This window comes from Colossoma macropomum, unplaced genomic scaffold (assembly GCF_904425465.1).
Source record: "Colossoma macropomum unplaced genomic scaffold, Colossoma_macropomum, whole genome shotgun sequence".
Lineage (NCBI taxonomy): Eukaryota > Metazoa > Chordata > Actinopteri > Characiformes > Serrasalmidae > Colossoma > Colossoma macropomum.
The window spans coordinates 7,465,027-7,486,798 of record NW_023494787.1 but is presented as its reverse complement, the minus strand read 5'-3'; the positions used below and the strand labels follow the sequence as shown (position 1 = coordinate 7,486,798).

Here is a 21,772-nt window from a genome sequence, read left to right as displayed (position 1 = left end):
TAAATGATATCTATCACAATATTTAGACAGAATTTTGACAGAGTGATTAAAAAAGATTCATAGAGGCCATATTTTTATAACTATGAGGCGCCTAGGAACCAATCACACACCAACTGAAAGAGGGGGACATAGAGTTTCTGACCGTCAGTGGAAGATGCCTCCCTTCAGTCTGAGAGGAGATGAGACCCCTGAGCAGAAAGCGTTCTGTGTTCACCACTCACTCAATAAGAGTGAATCCGTCATAATTGTGCAGCGTGATTTTCATCAGCAGTGAACCTCCAGCAGCTCAGAGCGTTCGTCGTTGGTTCCACAACACTGGATGACTGGATTCTCCGAAATCGCATTGAAAGAGCCATGAGTGCAGCGACACCCGACACGCTCAATCCAGTATGGGATGAATTTGACTATGGCGTTAATGTTGTCCGTAAAGCTGAAGGAGGTTCATATTGAACACTTGTAAAATTACATAATAAACTTCATGCTCATTTAAACCATTTACAGTTTACTGCATTGTTCTGTAATGATTTACAAGGGAAATAAATCATTTTAAAATCAGATTAATCTTTTTGAATCACCCTGTATATCAACAAAACTGTAGAGCCATGAACTCCTTTTTTTCACAACATTTGTAAAAGTAACTTATTTCGTAACAAACAGAAGGAAAAAGCCATTAATTGTTGAATTAACTTAGTAAGTACGTCTGTCAAACTATTGAAGCAATTAATTGCAATTAATCACAAATGTACATAGTTTATGTGGTCAATTAATCCTATTTGTATTATTTGCTCAACTGTGACCCTAAAGAAACCTCCCTCCATTTTAAAATCTGTGCATGTTGTTAGTTATAAGTGGACAAAATAAGTTTCATCACATGGTATTTTTTACTGTCAGTAATTCAGTAACATTATTTTTGTTGCGTGAACGCAGAACCTAAACAGGAAAGTCACTTCTACAGAGTTTCCAATTTTCATCACCGACATCCAGTGAGAGCAGCAGTGTTCCAATGAATGTATATATCATCTATACCCCATTTACGGTCAGTGGTTCATACAACTCGTGGATTCTTCCAACAGTGGAGGCTGTTGAAGGAAACTGGAGCTCCGCCAAGCTGTTAATCAATGGTTTGCTGCTTGTTGATTTTTCCATCGTTCTTCCGTGAGCACTGTCCAGTGTAGTCTGCTTAAGGTGCTGAAGGTTTTACTTTAAAAGCCATTTTAAAGATGCATTTGAGCAAGAGGTCTACAATCACAGGTTCTATCAGAGCAACAGACAGTGCCCTGCAGCTGAGCTTCAGCTTGGGCTACTACGGATGGGCTGAAGGGTCAAACTAAGAAAATGGTGAAATATTGCTGTTAATAATTTGTTGCAGGATTTGACAGCTCTAATAAAATAACGGCAGAATGGGCTGCAATATAATTTATCAGGTACTGTACACTGGTTATCGTTGTTTACAGACTCTAGAATTGATCTAAATCTCACTTTAAATCTGGCTTTACGCTAAATAAAGTAAGTGTGGCACTGCTTAAATCGATTTGTTCATTTCTGACCGCTGAAACGTGAAACGTGATTTGTCCTGTTTTAACTAAGCACAGGAAGCAGGCAATCGATGATGGTTCCCTTTAGTAACGCTTTGGAGAAGTAGGTCAAATAGACACTCTCCCTCTCGCTCAAACACCCACACATGTAGTACATATAGTATTTTAAAAGAGGACACACTGCATTTTGCGCTGTTATTTTGATATGAAGTAAGAAAATCCCAGTAAACACTCTGCATCATGTTAATCAAAGCGTCTCTCTTTGTACGAAGAGCAGGTTTTACATAATGTTTTCTTTTCCAAACTGTTGTTAAAAGCTTATAATGAAACTCTTTTGGCTTGAAGGTGGTTTAAACACCTGAAAAGTTTGACTGCTGATGAGCTCTGATATCACAGCCAGGGGATTGAATGTGTGGACATTGGCTTTATGCCTAAGCTACAACTTTGACAGCCGTTCCTTCAGTTTCGTGAAGAAAATTGGCAAATTCTCAACACATTTATTCAATGTGTTAAAGTCAACATGAAATCAAAATTCAGAATGTAATGACTTGTGTCACTGTGCACCAGTAAGCTGGGAAAAATATACACCTCCCACCCCCACTTATCATGGAGAGAAAAAGCTCAGCTAGCTCAGAGACTCTCCTGGATATCAGGATTCACTCACAAATAATTATAGTACAGAAGGAAGGTATTGACCATGAGTTAAGGGTGGGCGATATTGTGGTCGATATTGGGTGTGTGTGTGTGTGTGTGTGTGTGTGTGTGTATGTATGTATATATATGTAAAATATAATGATACTTAGACATTTTTATGAGACACAATGCATGTCAGAATATTTTGACACACAGACCAAATGTACCTACAGTGCCACATTTAAAAAATCAATCAAAAAAGTATAATCAGTTTTATTTGCTGTTTCACATAATTGCACTGCCCTAAATCCAGTTAAACGGGCTAAACTAATGATGCTGTCCTTGTAAGAACACATGCAGATGGTCAGTGTTCTTTTTTCAACCCCTTTCTGCAGGTTTCCTTGCGGCTTTTCTGCCAGCAGAATAGAAATCAACTCAGCTAATGTTTTTATCAATATAATCAAAATTATGGAACTAAATATAATTTGTGTTTTAAACATTTCTAATTTAATACAAAAAAAAAAATTAGAAAGCTGAGCTGAGGGCCCTCCGAAACAGGCTGAAATTGAATTTTATGGCAGCTGTAAAAAGGGATTAAGTATGATACCAATGACTATATCAATGATGTCAATAAAAACATGGTCATTTTGTCCAGCTCTACCATGAAGGTAGGTGCTTGTATAGATGTCTGAGTTTATATGGCTGAGCTTATTTTGGTGTTTATGAAAGTTTGTTTCTCTGCAGGATCGGCTGCCTCTGGCGGTTGTTGGCAGTAACACCATCATAGAGGTGAATGGGAAGCGTGTGAGAGGGAGGCAGTACCCCTGGGGCGTGGCTGAAGGTAACAGACCAAAAAGAGTCGCCTGTTTAAATATATCACAGTAATACAGGTTGGACCTAAATCATGCCAAATGTGTCCAAACCCAGCATATACCATGAGATTAATATGATAACGTAAAGAAAACTGTTTCTATGAGGAGAACTGATGCTCCACCCCCAGTTCTACAATGTTTATATTCTTTCAGCCTCTAAGTTTGTGTTTGTCTGTTCGAGTTTTTGAAGTGTGACAACTGATGGCTGACAGTCTGTCAATTAGTAAAGCACTGGTTAAAACTGTAAATATAAAAAATCTAAAATACAGATAGTAACATTTGTCGGCTGTGATTGGTCAGTGGGATTTTTAGTCTCTTAAAATTGGTATCAGTCACAGTATTTATACTGGTCAGGCCCTATTTTGTTTATTGTTAGATACTTGTTATGAGTGATCTTTCCGTTCCTGTTGATAACAACAGTGTAGTTTTGGCACACTTCCGCAGCAAAACGTAGCATTAGTGATATTACTGGACATTCACAACATTGGACACAGTCCAAAATGTTAACATTAGACAGGGGAAATTGGACACAGTACAGAATGTTAACATTAGACGGGGGAAATGGTTAAACTGTAAAGTCAAACCACATAATATGACCAAAAGACAGTGACGTATAACTGACCGTTAACTTTATCCCCACCCGCACTACACTGACTACGTTCTAGTAAACATTAGACAGCTAATTTGTCTGAGATCCTTAGCTTGCCTTCATAGTCATGCAGGTAACTGTCAAAGAAAAGGAAAATGCCATAAGAATGTAAAACTAGGCGAGTCGTCGTCATCAGAGGGATTATAAAAGAGAACTTTGTCTACATTCTCATTTGAAAATGCTGCCACTGCTGTAATGTTTTCCCTACTATGATGACGTCAGATACGGAAGTGTGAAAAGGGTTTATTGAAGCTTATTTGAGCAGTTAATCGGGCGTTGCTTCCTCCTCACACCGCACGTCAAACGATGACCAGCGAAGCTGAAATTTTGCCCCGTCCTGCTGAAATTCACTCATCTGCTACCAAATGGGGCTTAGAAGCAGGTTAAAATCGCGCAGTGTGTGCCTGGTTTTATGCACACTAATAAAGAGGAGAACTAGAAGGCATAATAGGAAGTGTAGCTTGTGATACAGAGCCTGAGATGCGGTGTTGAGTCAGTGTAAGGTGGGAGGATGCAGGCCGGTAGTGAAAATGAACAGAATCACACAGCAGGCAGGAAGTGAGAGTCTTCATATACTTCAGACAGGAAGCTCCTGTAGTTGTCACCTCACACGTTACTGGTCAATGACACTAACATATTGTATGAAGTATGCTTGACTGCGGTTGTAACCTTTGGAGACATTATGAATTGTCAGTCTAGTTTTATGTAATAGCGTGAGGGAGAAAACGTACAGAGCAATACTTTGAAAGGATTTTGATGTTAGAATGTTCAAGATAAAATTGCATATACTTGTATTTGGCAGCTCGTCCGTCTTCAACAAATTCCAAAATGTATTTTTCTTCCACTTATTTGCAGTACTGTGCAGAGTCATGAGAGAAAATGATCCATCCATTTATCTCAGCAGTAAGCATTTATTTGTTTGAAAAAGCACTAAAAATAAATACAAGTAAAACAAATAAACGATCCTCTGGGCTGATGATGGAGTTGAACAAATCCATGTGATGTGTGGAGAGCAGCGAGAAGTCAGGAACCAGACCTGTGTTCTTCTAACTGTATTCTTACCTACATACTCATAACGTCACTAAAAAAAAACTTAGGTTTTAATGTATTTTTATTTTATTTGTATTTGTTCCAATGTTACATTGAAAGAGGCCCTGAATATTCTGCTGTAACTCCCGTTAGGATGAAGCAATCTGAGCCTAAAAAATCTGCTACATACCTTGTTGTATGTGTAATCGATTGCATTACATGCAATGCTGGAAGTGATCTCCGTTTTCTGCCAGACACATGAAGGCGTACAGGGGTATGCACCTGGAAGTTGGAAATGGAGGTTAAATGTCGTGATGGCTGTCCGACGCCTACCTCATGGCTCGAACGCAGGAACATCCCGGCTTATTCGAAGCTCCATATACTGAGGAGCTCATTGCATGTTGTTTCGTTCAGATTGCTTCACCCCAGCGAGAGTTACTACAGAATATTCGGGGCCTCTTTCGAGTGAATCTCCCTGTATTTTTACAGGCAGGAACACAGTTGTCGCCGGACAGGTTTTAGACATTTTTCTTGGCTGCCTTTGACTTTTGCACAGTATTGTGTGTGTATGTTCTTATCCATATATGTATGGACACTGTCTAGACCTTTGCTGCAGTAACAGTCTCTACTCTGCAGGGAAGACGAGTAGAGACTGCACTCTTCTGCTCTAGAGGTTGCAACTTTGTTGTGAGGATTTGATTGCATTCAGCCAGTGAGGTCAGTTACTGACATCTGATGGATCACAGCTCATTCCAAAGGTACTGGATTGAGCTCCATCACTCCAGAGAATGCAGTTCCACTGCTCCACAGCCCAAAGCTGGGGGGCTTTATGGCCCTCTAGAGCACGCTTGGCATTGGGCAGCTTTTCCAAAGCGTCCCATTCTATTGGTCAGTGCTTTTCTTTGAAGATTATTTAAGCGGACTAAGATAAATCGCGCTCAAGTTTTTTGTTTTTTTTTAGTTTTTTCTAATGAAAGTGACAGTCTATTCTCAGATTGTGTCAGGCCTTTCTGTGATCATTTTGGATGAAGCGACTCTGTCAGAGTAAATGTCAGGGTGGGTTTTCCCCTCCTTTTCTTTCCCCCAATGACCCAGACTGAAATCTGAAGAGCTTCAGCTACGTCTTCTCAGCAACTTGAACTGATATCAGTGCTAATGCTCTGGAGTTCATTCTTCCAGAGGCTCGAGAAAAGCTGTTTAGATAAGAAAAGTGGGTCAAGATCATCACATGGCGTTGAAACTCTGCCTGCGAGAAATAGCTTGGCTCTATTAGTAAACAGTGGTCTGTGTTCTGTCACTGATACTGCTTCAGTGTGTGTTCATGTGGGTGTGTAAGTGGGTTTATGTGTCCAGTGCACCCTCAGAGCCAATACAGGCATTTCTGCAGCGATACTGATGCGTCCTCAGAAGGGGTTTCGAATGACTGAGATAGTTTTGACAGGCGGCATGTAAGCTTAAAATGGCATGTGGTCGTGAGGGGGAAGGTTTTGGCCGTCCATCAGCATTCACACAGTCAGCTGGCGCATTGAGATTATGGGGATTTCATACGCCATCTGCTGGATGTGTAGTGTATTACAGTAAAGTACTTATTGTGTGTGGTCGTAAATTATGTTTTTAATTCTGTCCTGTATTGTTCATAAATGGCAACCTGCTCAAGGGTGAAGAATCTAGCCTTATGTCTGGGGAATTGATTTTTTTTTTTCTTGCACAAAGGTACCCAGACATTTAGCCAGCCCGTTAAACAATGGACAATCACAAAAAGCACTACAACACATTGCACAGCAGTACATTCCTTCAAGGCCAGCAGATGAAAATGAGCTCTTTGGCTAAATCTGGCACATTTACATGTAAATTAATTATGTTGGTTAGTTTGTACAGGGCTCTACAGTATAAACAAAGCATTAAAAAAAAGTCACATAAACAGCCAACATCTGGCTTAGCTACGTATTTGCAGCATCTAATTAAAGCCAAGTATGTTGATTTTCCATGCAGGCATCTAGTGTTTAAACAGGCAGCCAATTCAGATGCTAAGCAAAACAACCAAGAAAAAAAAAGTTTAATTTTATTGCATTGGGAAGATAAAACTAGCAGGAAATGTGTCTCTGCAGAGTTTTGCTTAGTAACGATCGCGGCACCAGGGTTGTTTGAAGTTCAGATGCAGTGGAAAGCAGCTGCACATTCGCACAGCTGGTGATGGACATTATGGCTCTTTTCCGTGATCATTTGGCTCAGAACACCAATAAGAACCAATCCCAAAACGGCTCTTCATTCAGTAGAACTAACAATTTTTTAAATCAGTTAAACATATTATGTATCATCTAATTTTCAGCAAGTCTTAGTCCAGATTCTATTTAACAGTAAATTGCATTATATTATAAAAAAAAAAAACTTGAAACTTTGAAGATGTCACAGTAAGAGATGTTTGTCCAGCAAACAGGCTTCCAGGCCAAAGTAGTAAGATCTGCTGGTACAAAGACATGCTTAGTGTCGATTAGACAAAAGACGGAACAACTGATGAAATCGAAGAAACTGCAAGAACATAAATACTGAATGACTGAAAATAATAGTTCCACTGTTGTTCAGGCAGTGTGAAGTTCAGGGCTGGGACAATGGAGGAAAAATCTGATTGCTGGATTAAACGCCTCTCTTCATATTAAATTTGCTCTCGTAGATTTTTCTGATTGCTCCTTTTTATTTCAGATCAAGAACACCTGTGCTCCTTGGTAAAAAGTTCACCGCAGAACTCCCCTGATAATTTAACAAATAAATAAATTAAAGCTAACACTGTAACTTAAGGATGCTTTTTAGCTGAAATCTGTTCACTATAATTTAGTTCAATATGAAAATGAACAGTTTTGGATTATAGTTCTGTTAACTACAAGGTTTAAAGTATACAGTATAGTATTGCGCAACAGTCTTATAGCATTTTATCTGGGCATTAAAACATTAACAAAGTAAAAACAAGTACATAAACAATGCATTGTGATTTGATAGGTGGGTTATCTTAACCATTTTTAAAGCTCTCCTCAAAGTCCAGTATTTTATCTACTCAATACTACCAGAGTTTATCTAATCAGTACTATATTAAAGCCGTAGTGACTGTCGTTAGTTGTTTTTTTCTGTTTTTTTTTTTGTATTAAGAGTGAATGTGCTGGTAGCATCACAAACTGAGAGTTCAGTGTAAAGATGTCACTGGTAACCACACAGTCATTCCTGAATTGGGTATCACTGCAGAGGCACTAGTGGAATCCAGTTAGAGCGGTCTCAGTGGGGTGGAGCTGTCTGTGTTTCCCGGCTTCATTCACATTATTCACCCTCCGGCCATTTTCCTGATTCCGTCACACTCAGGGTGTGAACAGGGTAATCAGTCAGTCAGCAGCTGAGCTAAACTGGAGGAAAATTGTTCTGCCCCGCCCCCATTAGTGCTTTTGAAAGTATGGACAAATGGTCAAACTGGTCTGCAAAGATTCTTCTGACTAATATGGCACAGCTTTTAATGCAGCCTTTGCCTTTGTTTTATTGAAAACAGAAACTCATTAGTAAATTCTTAAATGTGGAAATTGACTTGGCACACTAGTAAAAATGAGGGGGGATTTGCTGGTGACAATGTTACATATAAATGCTCCGTGCTAAAATTTTATTCCTGCTAATAGAGTTTACATTTGTAACTTGAATGAATGACGTTTTTAGTTTTTTTTTTTTTTTAATTTCTGATAAAGACACTAGCCACATTTACATGCAACATAATAATCCGACTAATAGCTCAATCAGAATAGAATACGTCCATGTAAACACCTCAGTCGGAATAGGCTGGTCTGATTGAGGCCATTCGGAAAACAATTTCTATCTGATTGAACGAGGTGGGTAATCCTGTAAATAATCCGTTAAATAGAAGAACAATATCCATGTAAACGCCTGTATCTGATTACATTCCCTATCTGAAAGTTTAAGTCCGTTCTGATCATGTGCGTCGCGTCATAGTGTAAATTTATACCGTTCAACATGGCGGAGCAGAAACTGGTCTGCAGAGGAGACGAAGTTTATGCTCTGATCTTTAAAAGACGGCGGTGGGACGGACGTCCAGCTTATGTGTCTCAGAACACGACGTCTTCCTCTCGGCCTTCTTTAATAAGGACATGTGAAGGACGTTTTCCTGAGTCTGACATCATTTTAAAGCAATTACAATTACAAGCACTGCTCACTGCTGCTCATCTCACTCTGACTGGACTCACGTGATGCTTGTTGTCAAGGTAACGTTGACACTAAGTCACTCTGTGCAGACCCATGCAGTTCCTCCACACCAACCTCACCCAACTGTGTTATTAAGGACTTCGCTTTGTACACAGGACACAGTTTTCACTCTACTCAGTCTGTTCAGTCTGTCTGTAAGCACTGTGTTGCTCTTAGATGCAGGGGCAGATCTAGCAGGGCACAGACTGACTTATGCAAAGGTGGCATCCTATGACAGTGCCACATTGTCATTGAGCTCATCAGTATGACCCATTCAACTGCCAGTGTTTGTCTATGGAGACTGCAGTGTGCTTAATTTTAAACACCTGTTAGCAATGAGTGTGGCCAAAACACCTGACCTTGATAATTAGAAGGGGTGTCCACATACTTTTGGCCATATAGTGTAAAAGATGCAGTTGAATGTGGTCACTTTGTCAGTGGTTTTGCAGGCAGAACGGTGCAGCAGAGATCAAGTGTTGTCATCTTTCTCTTTGTCTTTTTTTCAGTTGAGAATGGAGAGCACTGTGACTTCACAATCCTACGAAACATGCTCATCAGGTATGTTCATGATTCTGAATAAGGTGTTTTGGTTAAGTGTATCATGATGCATTAAATGTTCTGCATGTTTTTATGGTAAATGGTAAACTATTCAAACAGTTCTTTAAACAATTCAGTGCTTTGTTCAAAGGAGGTAACACTACACTGATACTGTATTCTGCCTGTTGGTCAATCAATTTACACATGTAAAATTGGCTAAATTGGCCAAACATGTCATGTTTATTTTTTTTTCTTTTGTTTACACATTTGAAGAGATTTAATTGATTAACAAAATGGTAAATGATGAATAAATAGACGCATGTGACAGTAAAAGCCATTGATACACAATAAAACAGTGAAATGGGCCTTGAAGTGAAATAAAACAACCAAAAATGAAGAAAACAGTTCTTTGATTCGCAAAGAACAAAAACAAAACACTAAAAACAAACTAAAAAATATAAGGAAAAATTATTAGAAAGAAAAAAAAAATCCAACAGTAACAACATAACATCTGATTTTTGTTCACTTTAATTCACTTTAAATTCATATAAGGAAAAACTATTAGAAAGTAGAAGTTTAAAGTGAAATAAAGTGAACAAAAATCAGAGATGTTACACTGTTACTGTTGATTTTTTTTAGTGTTCAGTCCAGTAAACCTTTACTGTTCACAGTGGTTTTACTTTATCATAATACCTGTTTGGTTTTGAGCACTCTGAAACTACACTTGGCATCAGTGCTGAGGTGATTTTTTTTGCTGTTATGGCAACCTTATTCATCCATTCAGAAACAGGCTGGTGATCCTCCTTGTACTCCAACAACGGCAGATGGCTTATAAAGGACTTCTGCTTTTATCGTTTCTGTTCTCTTCGATTCTTTTGTGCAGGACCCACATGCAGGACCTGAAGGATGTGACTAATAACGTCCACTATGAGAACTACCGCAGCAGGAAGCTTGCTGCAGTCACCTACAACGGAGCTGACAACAATAAGAGCAAAGGCCAGCTCACCAAGTGAGTATGTGGGACCCTGACTGTGTGTCAGGGTGCACTGCATCACGGGTCACATACCCCGTACCTGCAGTCATTGACTGTGTTATCAGAAACGCCTACCATGCAGATTCACTTCGTAGGTTTACAGTTAAAGACTATAGCCCATCTGTTGCTATGCAACAGCAGCGCTGCAAGGGTTTATAAGCACTGTGTACACTTGCTGGCCACTTTATTAAAAAGACCTCTGTTGTAGCTCCACCGTGCTTGTGTACAGTCTGTACTTGTGTACAGACTCTTCAGGTCGACTGTTCAGATTTCAAGGTACAGTTGACCAAATTTGATTCGTAGTCACTTTTGCTTGCACGTCCACATCGGTTGACTCACATATGCATTAGCTGACCCGGTAGGGGGAAAAATGAGCAAATCTAAAGACGATAACTAGTTAATCAAAGGTATATTTAACAACACTTTATTTATTTACAGCATGACATTGGTGTGGGTTGACTCTAACAGGCTACAGGCTGTGTCTGTGATGTTAACAGACTTCAATTTCAAATCTTTAAATGAAGCAGTTGCAGTAAACTACAAGATACACAGTCTGATAAAAGCTCCTACTCTCTGTGTTTAAGCTGTAATATGTCCCGAAATGGCAAAAAGCACAGGAAACCTGTTGCTTTTCTCCTGATATTAATGTAGTATAAGGAAAACACTGTTCCCTGTTCACTGCCCCATAGATGTGCTAATGAGCTAAGGCTACCACTACAAATAACAGGTGCTTGATGAGGACTTGTATCCATTTAAAAATAAGAAAAATACAGTGTGAGAAATGTACAGTAGATCCATCCAAAGACGCCAGGAGAGAATCTACTGGAGAGCCTCGTTTGCAGCAAATCTGTCCTCAACGTACAGCACATCCCGGAAATACAGCCAGTAGAAAGTGAAGCACGCAAACCCACCTTTGTTATCGTGCATTGAAATTGTGCACATGGTTAGTGATGGGCCGATCCACATTTTTTTCAGTTCCGATTCGATTCCGATACACAACTGCCGATACAGATTCTGATAAGAGAGCTCTTTTTAAAATTAATATTATCATTATTATTGATGGTAATGTGTTTAAGGTTGTATTTAAGGTGTTTAATCCTCCAATCACTAAGCTTATGGGAGTTTATCACGTTTCTGGAAAGCATGAGCGACAGTCGCTGCCTGACAGTGTCTTCCTGTCTGTTAGCTAGCATGAACTCCTGGTACTCTTTCCGGTGAAACATCTGCAGGTGATTAAACTGGTTGTGTTGTACGACACAGACATACTTCTACCGCTCGGCACGATGGCTTTACACACATTACAAGTAACGGTCTTGCTTTGCGGCATTTCTAGACTAAAATATCTCCAAACAAACCACATTTTGGTCAAACAAACAGCTAATGTTATATGCTCAATCAGTTACAGACTGAAGTTGCTGCGGGTTCATGGTAAGATGTGGAATGAAATCTGGATTATGTTATGTTACGTTACGGCGGGTTCATGGTCCAGCGTAAGCTGCGGACTGGAAAATGGATCAGTAAGTGGATCGGCCCTGTCTGTCCGATATCCGATCAGTGAAGTGACGTCAATAGCGGACCCGATACCGATATATGATGGGCTCTGTCCCTCTACACATGGTAGGTGTTTCTGATAAAGTGGCCAGTGAGTGTAAATAAAAGATAGGTGCTCCAAATAAACAGGCAACAAAGCTGAACGATTGTATATGTACAGAATGAATCATGTGGTTTTTCATACTGAGGTCTCACCACAATGTGTTTGTCACCTTTATAATAATATTAGTGAAGTTCCCATCCAAAAGAGCCCAGTGAAGCTCAAGGCTGCAGTCTAATTTAACCCCACTACCAACACACCTAATGCACAGAGCAGTCTGCTGCCTTTACACAGTGCTGGAACAGCTAACTCTGCACCCTCACAGTCCAAACAGACCATGCTCCCACTAACTCCCTACTTATCCAGCCCTCAGAGCCACTCATGTATAATAAACCCAGCCAAACGTCCTCAAGTACGATCCAGAAGCACGAGCAGACAGGAGGACGTCGGCTGCATGCTAAAGTTTGTGTGTTTTCTGTTCTTGTTTTAGAGTTGACACAGTTGAAGGCATGTAAGTGGCTCGCTTCAGTTCACCGGTAGACGCTGTAATACACTCCTCTGCCGTCTTTTGCCCTCGTTTTCTGCCCTTTTCTCCCTGCTCGTCTCTATAGCAGGTGCCCAGCTTCAAGCAGCCTCAGTCTGTGGGATGGTAGCTGCAAAGAGTATATAAAGTTTAAAGATTATGCAGTTGTGTGCAAAAGTTTGGGCACAGCTGTTTAAATTACTTGTATTGAAGATTTTCTAAGTGAAAATAAGTTAACACATTCTCTACAGAGAAAAAACTTTATATTTTAACTTTATATAAACTTATTTATTATATATATATCAGGAAGAAAACAATGTGGCCCGTGCAAGAAATTGTGCACAAAAATTTGCACATATTTTAGTGCACAGTGTCATATTTGTGTGTTCTGTCTAGAGGACATGTTAGTGTTTTCACTTTAAAAATCAACAGAATGTGTAATTTGACGGTGGTGTTCAAACTTAGTTGCATACAACTGCATGTAGTAAATATAGTGAGATAATCGTAAGTCACATTGCATGGTTTTGATATCTGATGATGCTGACCAGCTCAGAAGATAACCAGACCAGGTCTTTAGTCTCTCCAATGTATATGTAGACTGTCCAGGCCCCGCCCACAAATGTGTTCTTTCATGGCTACTGTTGCTAAGTTCTTTCTCAGCTGTTGTTATTTTGTTTTGTTCATTAAACTAAATGCTAAATCACACTGCTAACATAGATCGGGTGCCGATTTTATGTCGTGTAACAGTTAATCTCACCCTCATTTAGAGCTACTGAGAGCTTCATAGCTGAATATTTTCAAGCTTTCTAGAGGTTTGAGGTCTAAAGATCTACTTTATTGATATTTCTCAGGACTTTATGTTGCTTTAGCTTTGTGTTTTTGATGTACTGTTTGTGTATTTGGCATGTATGACAGTGAAATGTCGTCAGCCAAGCTGCAGTAGTAACTACTGTTGGCTATGATGTTAAGCAGCTAACAACATTAAAACAGCTGTTGAGCTTTCTGCTTAACATATCAACCAAATTTTTATCCCTTAAATTCTTGAATACACTCAAAAGAATTATAAGTAACGCACATGATGTGTATATTTAGGTTAAATTGTATTTTTTTAAAGACCTGGATCATGGAAAACAAATTTTTTCTCAGTTTTTTTTTTAAACGGTTTGATGCAGTACGTAAACATTTTTAAAATTACTATTTACAGTCCATACAGTTCATACATGGAAACTAAGCTGCAAAAACGGCCTGTTTTAAATTCATTGTTTTTGTGATGTCACAAAATCTAACACATTTACATATATCTGTCTAGTTGGCCTGCAGCTATTTAGCTCCTCTCATTCAGGCTGAAGTTCTGTGGAGTGTTTTGGCCTGCTTTTGAATGAGAGACAATAAAGAGCAGCCAATCAGAACCAAGCTCATTTACATATTCCATTCTTAAGGGCACAGTAACAAAAACAGGCTGTTTAGTTGTAAGCAATGAAAGTTGTAAAATGATCATGTGAGAATAAAATGCGTACATTTTAGTACATAAACCGACACAAAGATTATAAGTGAGCCTCAGGGAAAGATATAAAATGTAAGGAAAGTGTAGTATATTGGCCCTTTAAAGCTACATGATTGTGGGCGTGGCCTGAATAGGTCAGTTCTTTAGACTGCCGAACAAACTTAGAACATAAACATGATTGTCATCCTTGTACTCTGAGAAACCTTTCATTCATTCATTCATTCATTCATTCATTCATTTTCCTGCTGCTCCTAAATGCTAAATGAAAACAATTCAAATTAAAATATTACCCCACATAATTCTGGAATAGATATTTGCTATCGACATCCTTGCTGACGTGCTGATGTCCGTGTGTTAAGCTTTCCTGCAGTTCACTAACCCTGCCGCAGCTTCGCTCACTAATGCAGGCTCTAAGGAAGCTCAGCCCTTTAGCTTCGGGTCCTAAAGCCTTCCCACGTTACGGGTTTTCCCTTTTTCCTTCTTTTTTCCTCTCCCCTCTACCCCACAGGTGGATGTTCACTGGGTGTTTGTTTTTGGGCTCTGTTTTTTGCTGGACCAGATCAAACTGATAACTGTGTGCATCTGCGCATCTGCCTGTGTGTTTTTCTGTTTGTGTGGTGTTTGTGAGCAGAAGTCCTCTGGCGCAGATGGAGGAGGAGAGGAGAGAGCACATGGCTAAGATGAAGAAGATGGAGATGGAGATGGAGCAGGTGTTTGAGATGAAGGTCAAGGAGAAGCTCCAGAAACTGAAAGATTCTGAGGCAGAGGTACAAAAACCGGCCTGTTCCTGTCACAGTTTGTTTTAGTAATCGAGTAATCTACTCTTCTATACAAAGGTTTGGGTGCCCCTGGACAAATGACATGTTTTGTTGATTTTCTAAGTGATAATAAGTGAACACACCCTCTGCAGAGAACACACTTCCGCACATTTTAATTTTAATTTGATGAATTTAATATACTGGGAAAAAACAAAAGATAAAGTGTTGCCTTTACAAAAATGATGGCACTCTTTGTTTTTGCCTTAATTCTTTTCAATATGTTAAAATCAGGAAATAAATAGAAATTCTGCTTAAAATTAGTAGAAACATGCCATATCTAAGAGTGCTCTCTGTAGAGCTCATGTGTCAAGCACAAGGCCCACGGGCCAGATCATGCCCATGACACAGTCCTATACGGCCCGCAGAAGTATTTTAATTTTCAGTTAATATTAGCCCGTTTCACAGTGCACTGCACTACAGTCCCCATCATGCACTGCAACATAATGTGCTCCAACTCTCCTATCCCAATAACAATCTATGGGACAGCGGTTACACCTCAGTTCTACACAATTTCACCAGTCATATCGCCAAATGCATTTCAGCTGCAGCTGAAACCAATATAAACAATTAACGTCAGATCAGCAGCTCAGAAATTGAGCCTGTCTTAATGAACTTGCTGCAAGGAAAGGATGCCAGGAGTCTAATTCAGGCAAATAGGTAGGTTTAAAAGACGGAGCTCCTTTGGACATTTACATTTTGAGTATTTCAAGTGTCCCTGTAATATTTCAAGGTTTACTACAACTGCCTATATTTTACTGTTGAAGTTTTTGCGTATTTTGAATAAACAATGGCCAGTTCAGGTTACAGCACATTAATTGACCTCTTATTGACCAGGGTATGTTTTGGTTTGTCCATCTGAATTTACATGACCAAATCATAAGGCAAATTATTCAGCAACTGCATGAAATAAATGCAATTTTTTATTTTATTGATCTATTTATTTATTTTAAAAGCTCCTCTTAAATTAACAGAACATGTGTTTTATGATCACACATTGCTATATGCTTACAATTTACTGCTGAAAGCCAAAAATCTTAGACGCTCTTTGTATTTTTTTTTATTAAAATCATTTTTACAGAGCAGATCACTGAAGAGACGCCATCTGTTTCTAGTTTATAGCCCAGATTTGTGGAAAAATGGGTCGACTTTCAGTAGACAAAAAAAAACAATTCAGCTTCTTTTATTATAAAGGTTTATAATTACAGCACCCATCTGTTTGACTGGAAAGAAGACAGTTACAGCTCTCATACGACCCCCACCTTTTGAATGTAGCTTATGAAATATGAAAGGATATGGAACCACTGGTGGTCTCAAGGAGTTGAAAAGGTGGTCTCAAGGAGTTTTTCTCTGGCCCACAGATTTGACACCCCTACTGTAGAGGGTGTGATTTTCACTTAGAAAATCAACAAAACATGCAGTTTGACTAGACATGTTTAAACTTTTTTTCGTGAAAATAAACAGGTTGAACACTTCTCAGCCAATCATATTGTGTCGTTTGAGCCAAGTGTGACTGAAGTCATTGTGGCCAAGATTTATAGCTTGCTTGCCCCGCTGTGTTTGTTCCTTTAGCTGCAGAGACGTCATGAGCAGATGAAAAAGAACCTGGAGGCGCAGCATAAGGAGCTGGAGGAGAAGAGGAGGCAGTATGAGGAGGAGAAGGCCAGCTGGGAGGCCCAGCAGTATCTGTTGGAGCAGCAGAAACTAGACGCCTCCAGGTACACGCTAGTACACACGCTAGCACAAACAGAAGCATTGCTATTACCTTTACGATTAGCATGATCATTTGCTTTATTATATTGGTGAAGACCAAGTAAGGACCACCTCAGTGTCTTACAGGGAGAGACGTCCAGAAAAGACCACAGCCTTTCTAAATGGAAAGAGCTCAAACAGCCCTATTTGGCAGGATCTCTAGCATAATGTTTCCAATGGAATAATAATAATAAATTAATTAATTAATTAATTAAATAAACAGAATTAAGATATGGGGAAGTTAGGGAAGCCTAAATTAAGTTGAGACATACATGTAATTACATGTGTTAAAAACAGATTTCTTATCAATAAATCCAAACTTGTCCAAAAAGGTTTTTTTGTATTATTTTTGAGTCAGGAAATGATAATTACATAAAGCGTTTGTATCACTAAAGCTAACGATACACTAGAAGACTTTGAAAAGACTTTTGAAAGACCAAAGTCTGACACTCTCTCACATCTAAAGACACTCATGGTTTTTAGTCACAGACTGTGATTTTCCAAAGACTAGGAATCTTGCAGTGTCACTATTTGCCAGACTGCAACTGGATTTTTGAGATCATTCCCCATCATGCACCTGGTAGAAATTTACAAGCAGATAAACACTTTTCTTTCCACTCTATAGTGGTACAGATGGGAAGATACATTGGCTGAGCATGTAAAGATGAGGGGCTCAGTTCAGTTCACTGTAGAGCTGTATACTCAGGCAGATCATGACCCAGAATTACTTTAATCAACCTGTAAAATGTGTAGTTACTTTTTAAATTTGATATAAAGATTTACACATCAACACAACATGCAGCGAGTCAGCATTGTTGATTGGGTGATATGAACTAAACCATAAAAAACAGTGTAACAAAGCAAAAAAAAAAAGGAAAAAAACATTGATGATTCTTAAATAATGCTATTCTTAAAGTCCTCTGCACATTTCCTAACATCACTGTTACACTCAGTGAATGTGAAATATTAGAACAGTCAGTTTACATTTTAAGTTAATATGATTATTGTATTAAAGTGGAGCAGATTTGCCTTTTTTACAGAGATTTCAGGCTCTCACGCATTCACCCCCCCCCCGCATGAGCCAGGACTTAAAACCTACGATAATATTAAACATGGTTGATTTTGTCATAGCATCAAGACTGCCATCTTGACCACCTCACACTAAACGATCGAGATGACAGTGAAATCGGTTGAAAAGTTGTTTGGTGTTGTTGGCATAAAAGTGATCAAAGATTGCAAGTTTTTACACATTTTCATTTTACCATTTAGAGTTTGTTGAGAAAGTTGATGGAAACAAAGTTAATGTTCAGAACACAGAGAATGTGTACAGAAAAAAGCATCCTCTGCATATGTGAGCTGAATTCAATGTAGGCGTCCTTGTCCAGTGAAAAACATGTATCTCCATTTAATGTGATTTTTCTGTTCTGCATCATTTGAGCTCAGCAGCCGTCCTTTACACTGTGGGAAAATTTTATGATTGGACCAATAGAAATGCTCCAAAATCGCTAAGAATAAAATCTCTTGCATTGAAAGTAAAGAACGTTTTTGCCCTCTCCTGTAAAGTTACTGTTTTGGAGATAATTTTTTTTCTTTGGACAGCGACGATATTATGTGAAGTGACCAGGAGCTAACACAAACACAATGTCTGGATTTATTAGATTTATTTTATTTACATGCAGAAGGTTTGTTTGGTTTTTATAGCCCTTGTTCTTGTCCTCCGCAGGACCTTGGAAAAAAACAAAAAGAAGAAGATCTTTTAAAGCGTTCGGACCACCACCTTGTACTAGTTGCCAATAAAGCCAGCCTGGACTGTCTGTCGGTCAACCAAAAAGAAAAATATCGCCCCTCCTTTTCACCTGGTGTCTGTCTGTGTGGTGAGGGGACAGCTGCAAGGTTAAGACAGGAGAGGGGAAGGGCGTCCTACTGAACTATTACAGGCCTGAAAGTCTATAATTACATTTACGTTATCTGACCAGTAGACGTGCATTAACCTCTCTGGACTCTGAGCTTGAACAATCATATTTCTTTGGTTCATAACTTACAAACGCCTTCCAGCTATAGAGAGAAATCAGAGCTATAGTGCTGTTTAGGGAAGGTACCTGTTCCCAGTAAATATGTTTACTATTCTTTAAAATTCCCCCGCCTCTTATTTAGTCACAGAGTTTTATAAAGCAGAGGGCCGCCCTCCTCCTCCAACACTGGCAGACTCCATCCGAAAAACCTAAAGGCTGAAATACACCTCAGGCGATTCATTTGTTAATTTTTTTTTTTAATAAAAAAATAATAATAAAAAAAAACTTTGCGGCTTTAATTTTTTTTCTCTCTCTCTCTCTCTCAAGAAATGTTAAGCTCTTCCATTTTGTGTAATTTAAGTTATCTAGCCTTGGACCGCATTGTATAACTTTTTTGTTTATCGTTAACGTTTTGTTCACCTTTGTTTTATGTCGTCTGTTAATTTTTGTCTTATTATATATCAGCCCTGCTACAGTTGTGTTGTTTGTGGAGACACTGTGTTAAAGTGATAGCGTAGCCATTCACAAAGCCTTTATAAATGTGTCATAATGTGGCCGAGACTTTTCCATATTAATTACTGACTGTACCTTTGTTTTAGTGTAGTTTCTTTTTTTTACCAGCATTAAAATGAACTGTCATTGTTTTTGTATAGACTGCATATAACATCGTTTGTGCTGGTGTGATATTGGACAAAACCTGTTGAAAGCAAAATGAGCTTTTTGCTAAATTTGAATAAAAAGAATAGAAACAGTGAGGGTTTTTTTTTCTTCTTTTTTTCCTTTCTTTGTTAAATTATGATGCATTTATAAATATGCTGCACCTGTCTGTCAATGACGGCCACCTACAGTGTCTCCTTTTCTCTCTGGTGTGTAAAATGGAGGGTGAGCTGCTTTTCTTGATCTGTTACTTTAATGCCTAAGTCAGAAATCGCCGCCACTTGGCGAACTATTTTTTTGGTACTGCTTTCTCAGAAACTTTTAAATAATATCTACAGTCCTACAGTCCGTCACCTTAAAACAGCCATGAAAGCTCTTCATAGACGTTTCGCCTGTTCTCAGTTGTCCTCCAAACTCACTGCCAGGTGGTGGCGCTGCTGCTTTAGCTGTTCCTGATTGGTTGTTTTAGTAACAGGTCTGTTCTGTTGGAGCTCTCACCCACAGCTGGTCATGCTCAAAAACCACATTTAGCTTTTGATTATATACGGCATCTATATTTTCTATTTTTTTTGTTCTTTTTTTTTGGTCATTTTTATTGTACAAAGTCACGTAATAAAACTGTGATGATGATACCACGTCATGTGTGCCGCGTTTTAAATTTGTCATTTTACATCTTATCCTTTATTGTTTTTCTAACCAACATTAACCAAACATTAGTTGTGTGTATAGAACAGAAATACAATTTTAAATGGAAATAATCATTTTATAGGATGTACACATTGAATTAAAATGTTGGTTCTCTTATCAGATGAGGGTTAGGTGAACTTTCTGGCAAACGAAATTAAACGTCCTATATTCTTTATTTTGCTTCTCCTTTTTTTCTTTGAGGTCCACTTAACATTTGTGTGAATTATACAGGGTGATTCAAAAAGATCCATCCGATTTCAAAGCGCCATATTTTTACAACCGTGAGGCGCCTAGGAACCAATCACAATCCAATTGAAAGAGGGGGTCATAGAGTGTCTGACTGTCAGTGGAAGATGGCTCCCTTCAGTCTGAGAGGAGATGCGACCCCTGAGCAGAAAGCGTTCTGCGTTCTCCACTTCAATAAGAGTGAATCCTTCATAACTGCAGTGTGATTTTCGTGGGCAGTGAACCTCCAACAGCTCAGAGCGTTCGGCGCTGGTTCCACAACACTGGATGGTCTCCGAAATCGCACTGAAAGAGCCGTGAGTGCAGCAACACCCGACATGCTCAATCCAGTATGGGATGAATTTGACTATGGTGGTGGTGTTGTCCGTAAAGCTGGAGGAGGTTCATACTGAGCACTTGTACAATTACATAAACTTTATGCTCATTTAAACCGTTTACAGTTCACTGCATTGATCTGTAATAATTTACAAGGGAAATAAATCATTTTGAAATCGGATGAATCTTTTTGAATCACACTGTGTAATAAAAAACAGCCAATTAGCAAAATTTGTCCTGTGGGCCACATCCTTGGTTTGTTCTGGCCCAGTATATGGCTGGGTCCTCAGCCCAGATCTGACCCACACATTGTAACATGCAGCGATTCATTTCTGACTGGGTGATATGATCTAAATCATAAAAACAAACAAAATGAGAGAGCACTGAGACATAAAGGAAAAAGAGCTTTTTTACAAGTTCTCTGGAGAGGCACAGAATCGTTGGTTGTATCCATAGATATGGGTCATTCTACAGAAACGTCCACTTCTCTGTCTCTCCATAGGAGTCACTGGTGTTGCTGATCCTCATTGTTACACATAAGAAAGGAAACACCAGAGACATTTTTAATGAAAAATGCATTTCACAAAACGGCTCCTACAGAGCATCAAACCACATGTTGTCAATCATGGAAGATCCACTAAAATATGGAATTAAATCCACTTGTATTCTATTTTTTCACAGTTACCTCAGAATAAAGTCGGTCACTCCAGTGACTTCAGCTAAAAGCTTCATATGAAATCATGAGCTAAATGAGAAAATGATAACTGAAAGACTCAGTGGGTTCACCATGTGCTTTTCTTCATAGATCCTCAGAAAACAGGTAAAAGGAAGTTAAGTGATGTCATCAGTGTGACTTTTATTTCAAAATAAGAGATATTTTTACACGGTAACACCAGTGACACGACTCCTGGGGAACTTTCATTATATATTTTATAATATTTACTTGGCATTTGTTTTCTGTATGTCATTTAAATCATATATTCCATAGCCATGTATAGATTATTGTAGTTAAATAATTAAATAAGAGCTCTTCTGTGGTGCTTGAAATTCTAGATAACTGGTTTAAAAACCAATATTTCTGCATTGAGACTCAAGAAGGTGTAATTGTTAAAATAACTTATTGCTTTATCATAAGATATAAATAAATTGTAA

The 21,772-nt window shown here is 38.8% G+C and overlaps 1 protein-coding gene across 3 annotated transcripts in view; it reads left to right on the top strand.

The window, feature by feature from the left end:
• The window catches only part of sept7a (septin 7a), an 80,591-nt gene extending 60,584 nt beyond the window's left edge, over positions 1-20,007 (top strand). For 2 of the 3 annotated variants that reach the window (XM_036566004.1, XM_036566005.1), the window contains exons 9-15: positions 2,913-3,009; positions 9,455-9,506; positions 10,369-10,494; positions 12,600-12,620; positions 14,768-14,903; positions 16,524-16,669; positions 18,427-20,007. In XM_036566004.1, the coding sequence (XP_036421897.1) occupies positions 2,913-3,009; positions 9,455-9,506; positions 10,369-10,494; positions 12,600-12,620; positions 14,768-14,903; positions 16,524-16,669; positions 18,427-18,463 (615 nt within the window). In that variant the 3' untranslated portion in view covers positions 18,464-20,007. The remainder of the gene's footprint in view (positions 1-2,912; positions 3,010-9,454; positions 9,507-10,368; positions 10,495-12,599; positions 12,621-14,767; positions 14,904-16,523; positions 16,670-18,426) is intronic. The other variant, XM_036566006.1, reaches the window with a different exon arrangement.
• The last annotated feature ends 1,765 nt before the right edge of the window (positions 20,008-21,772 follow it).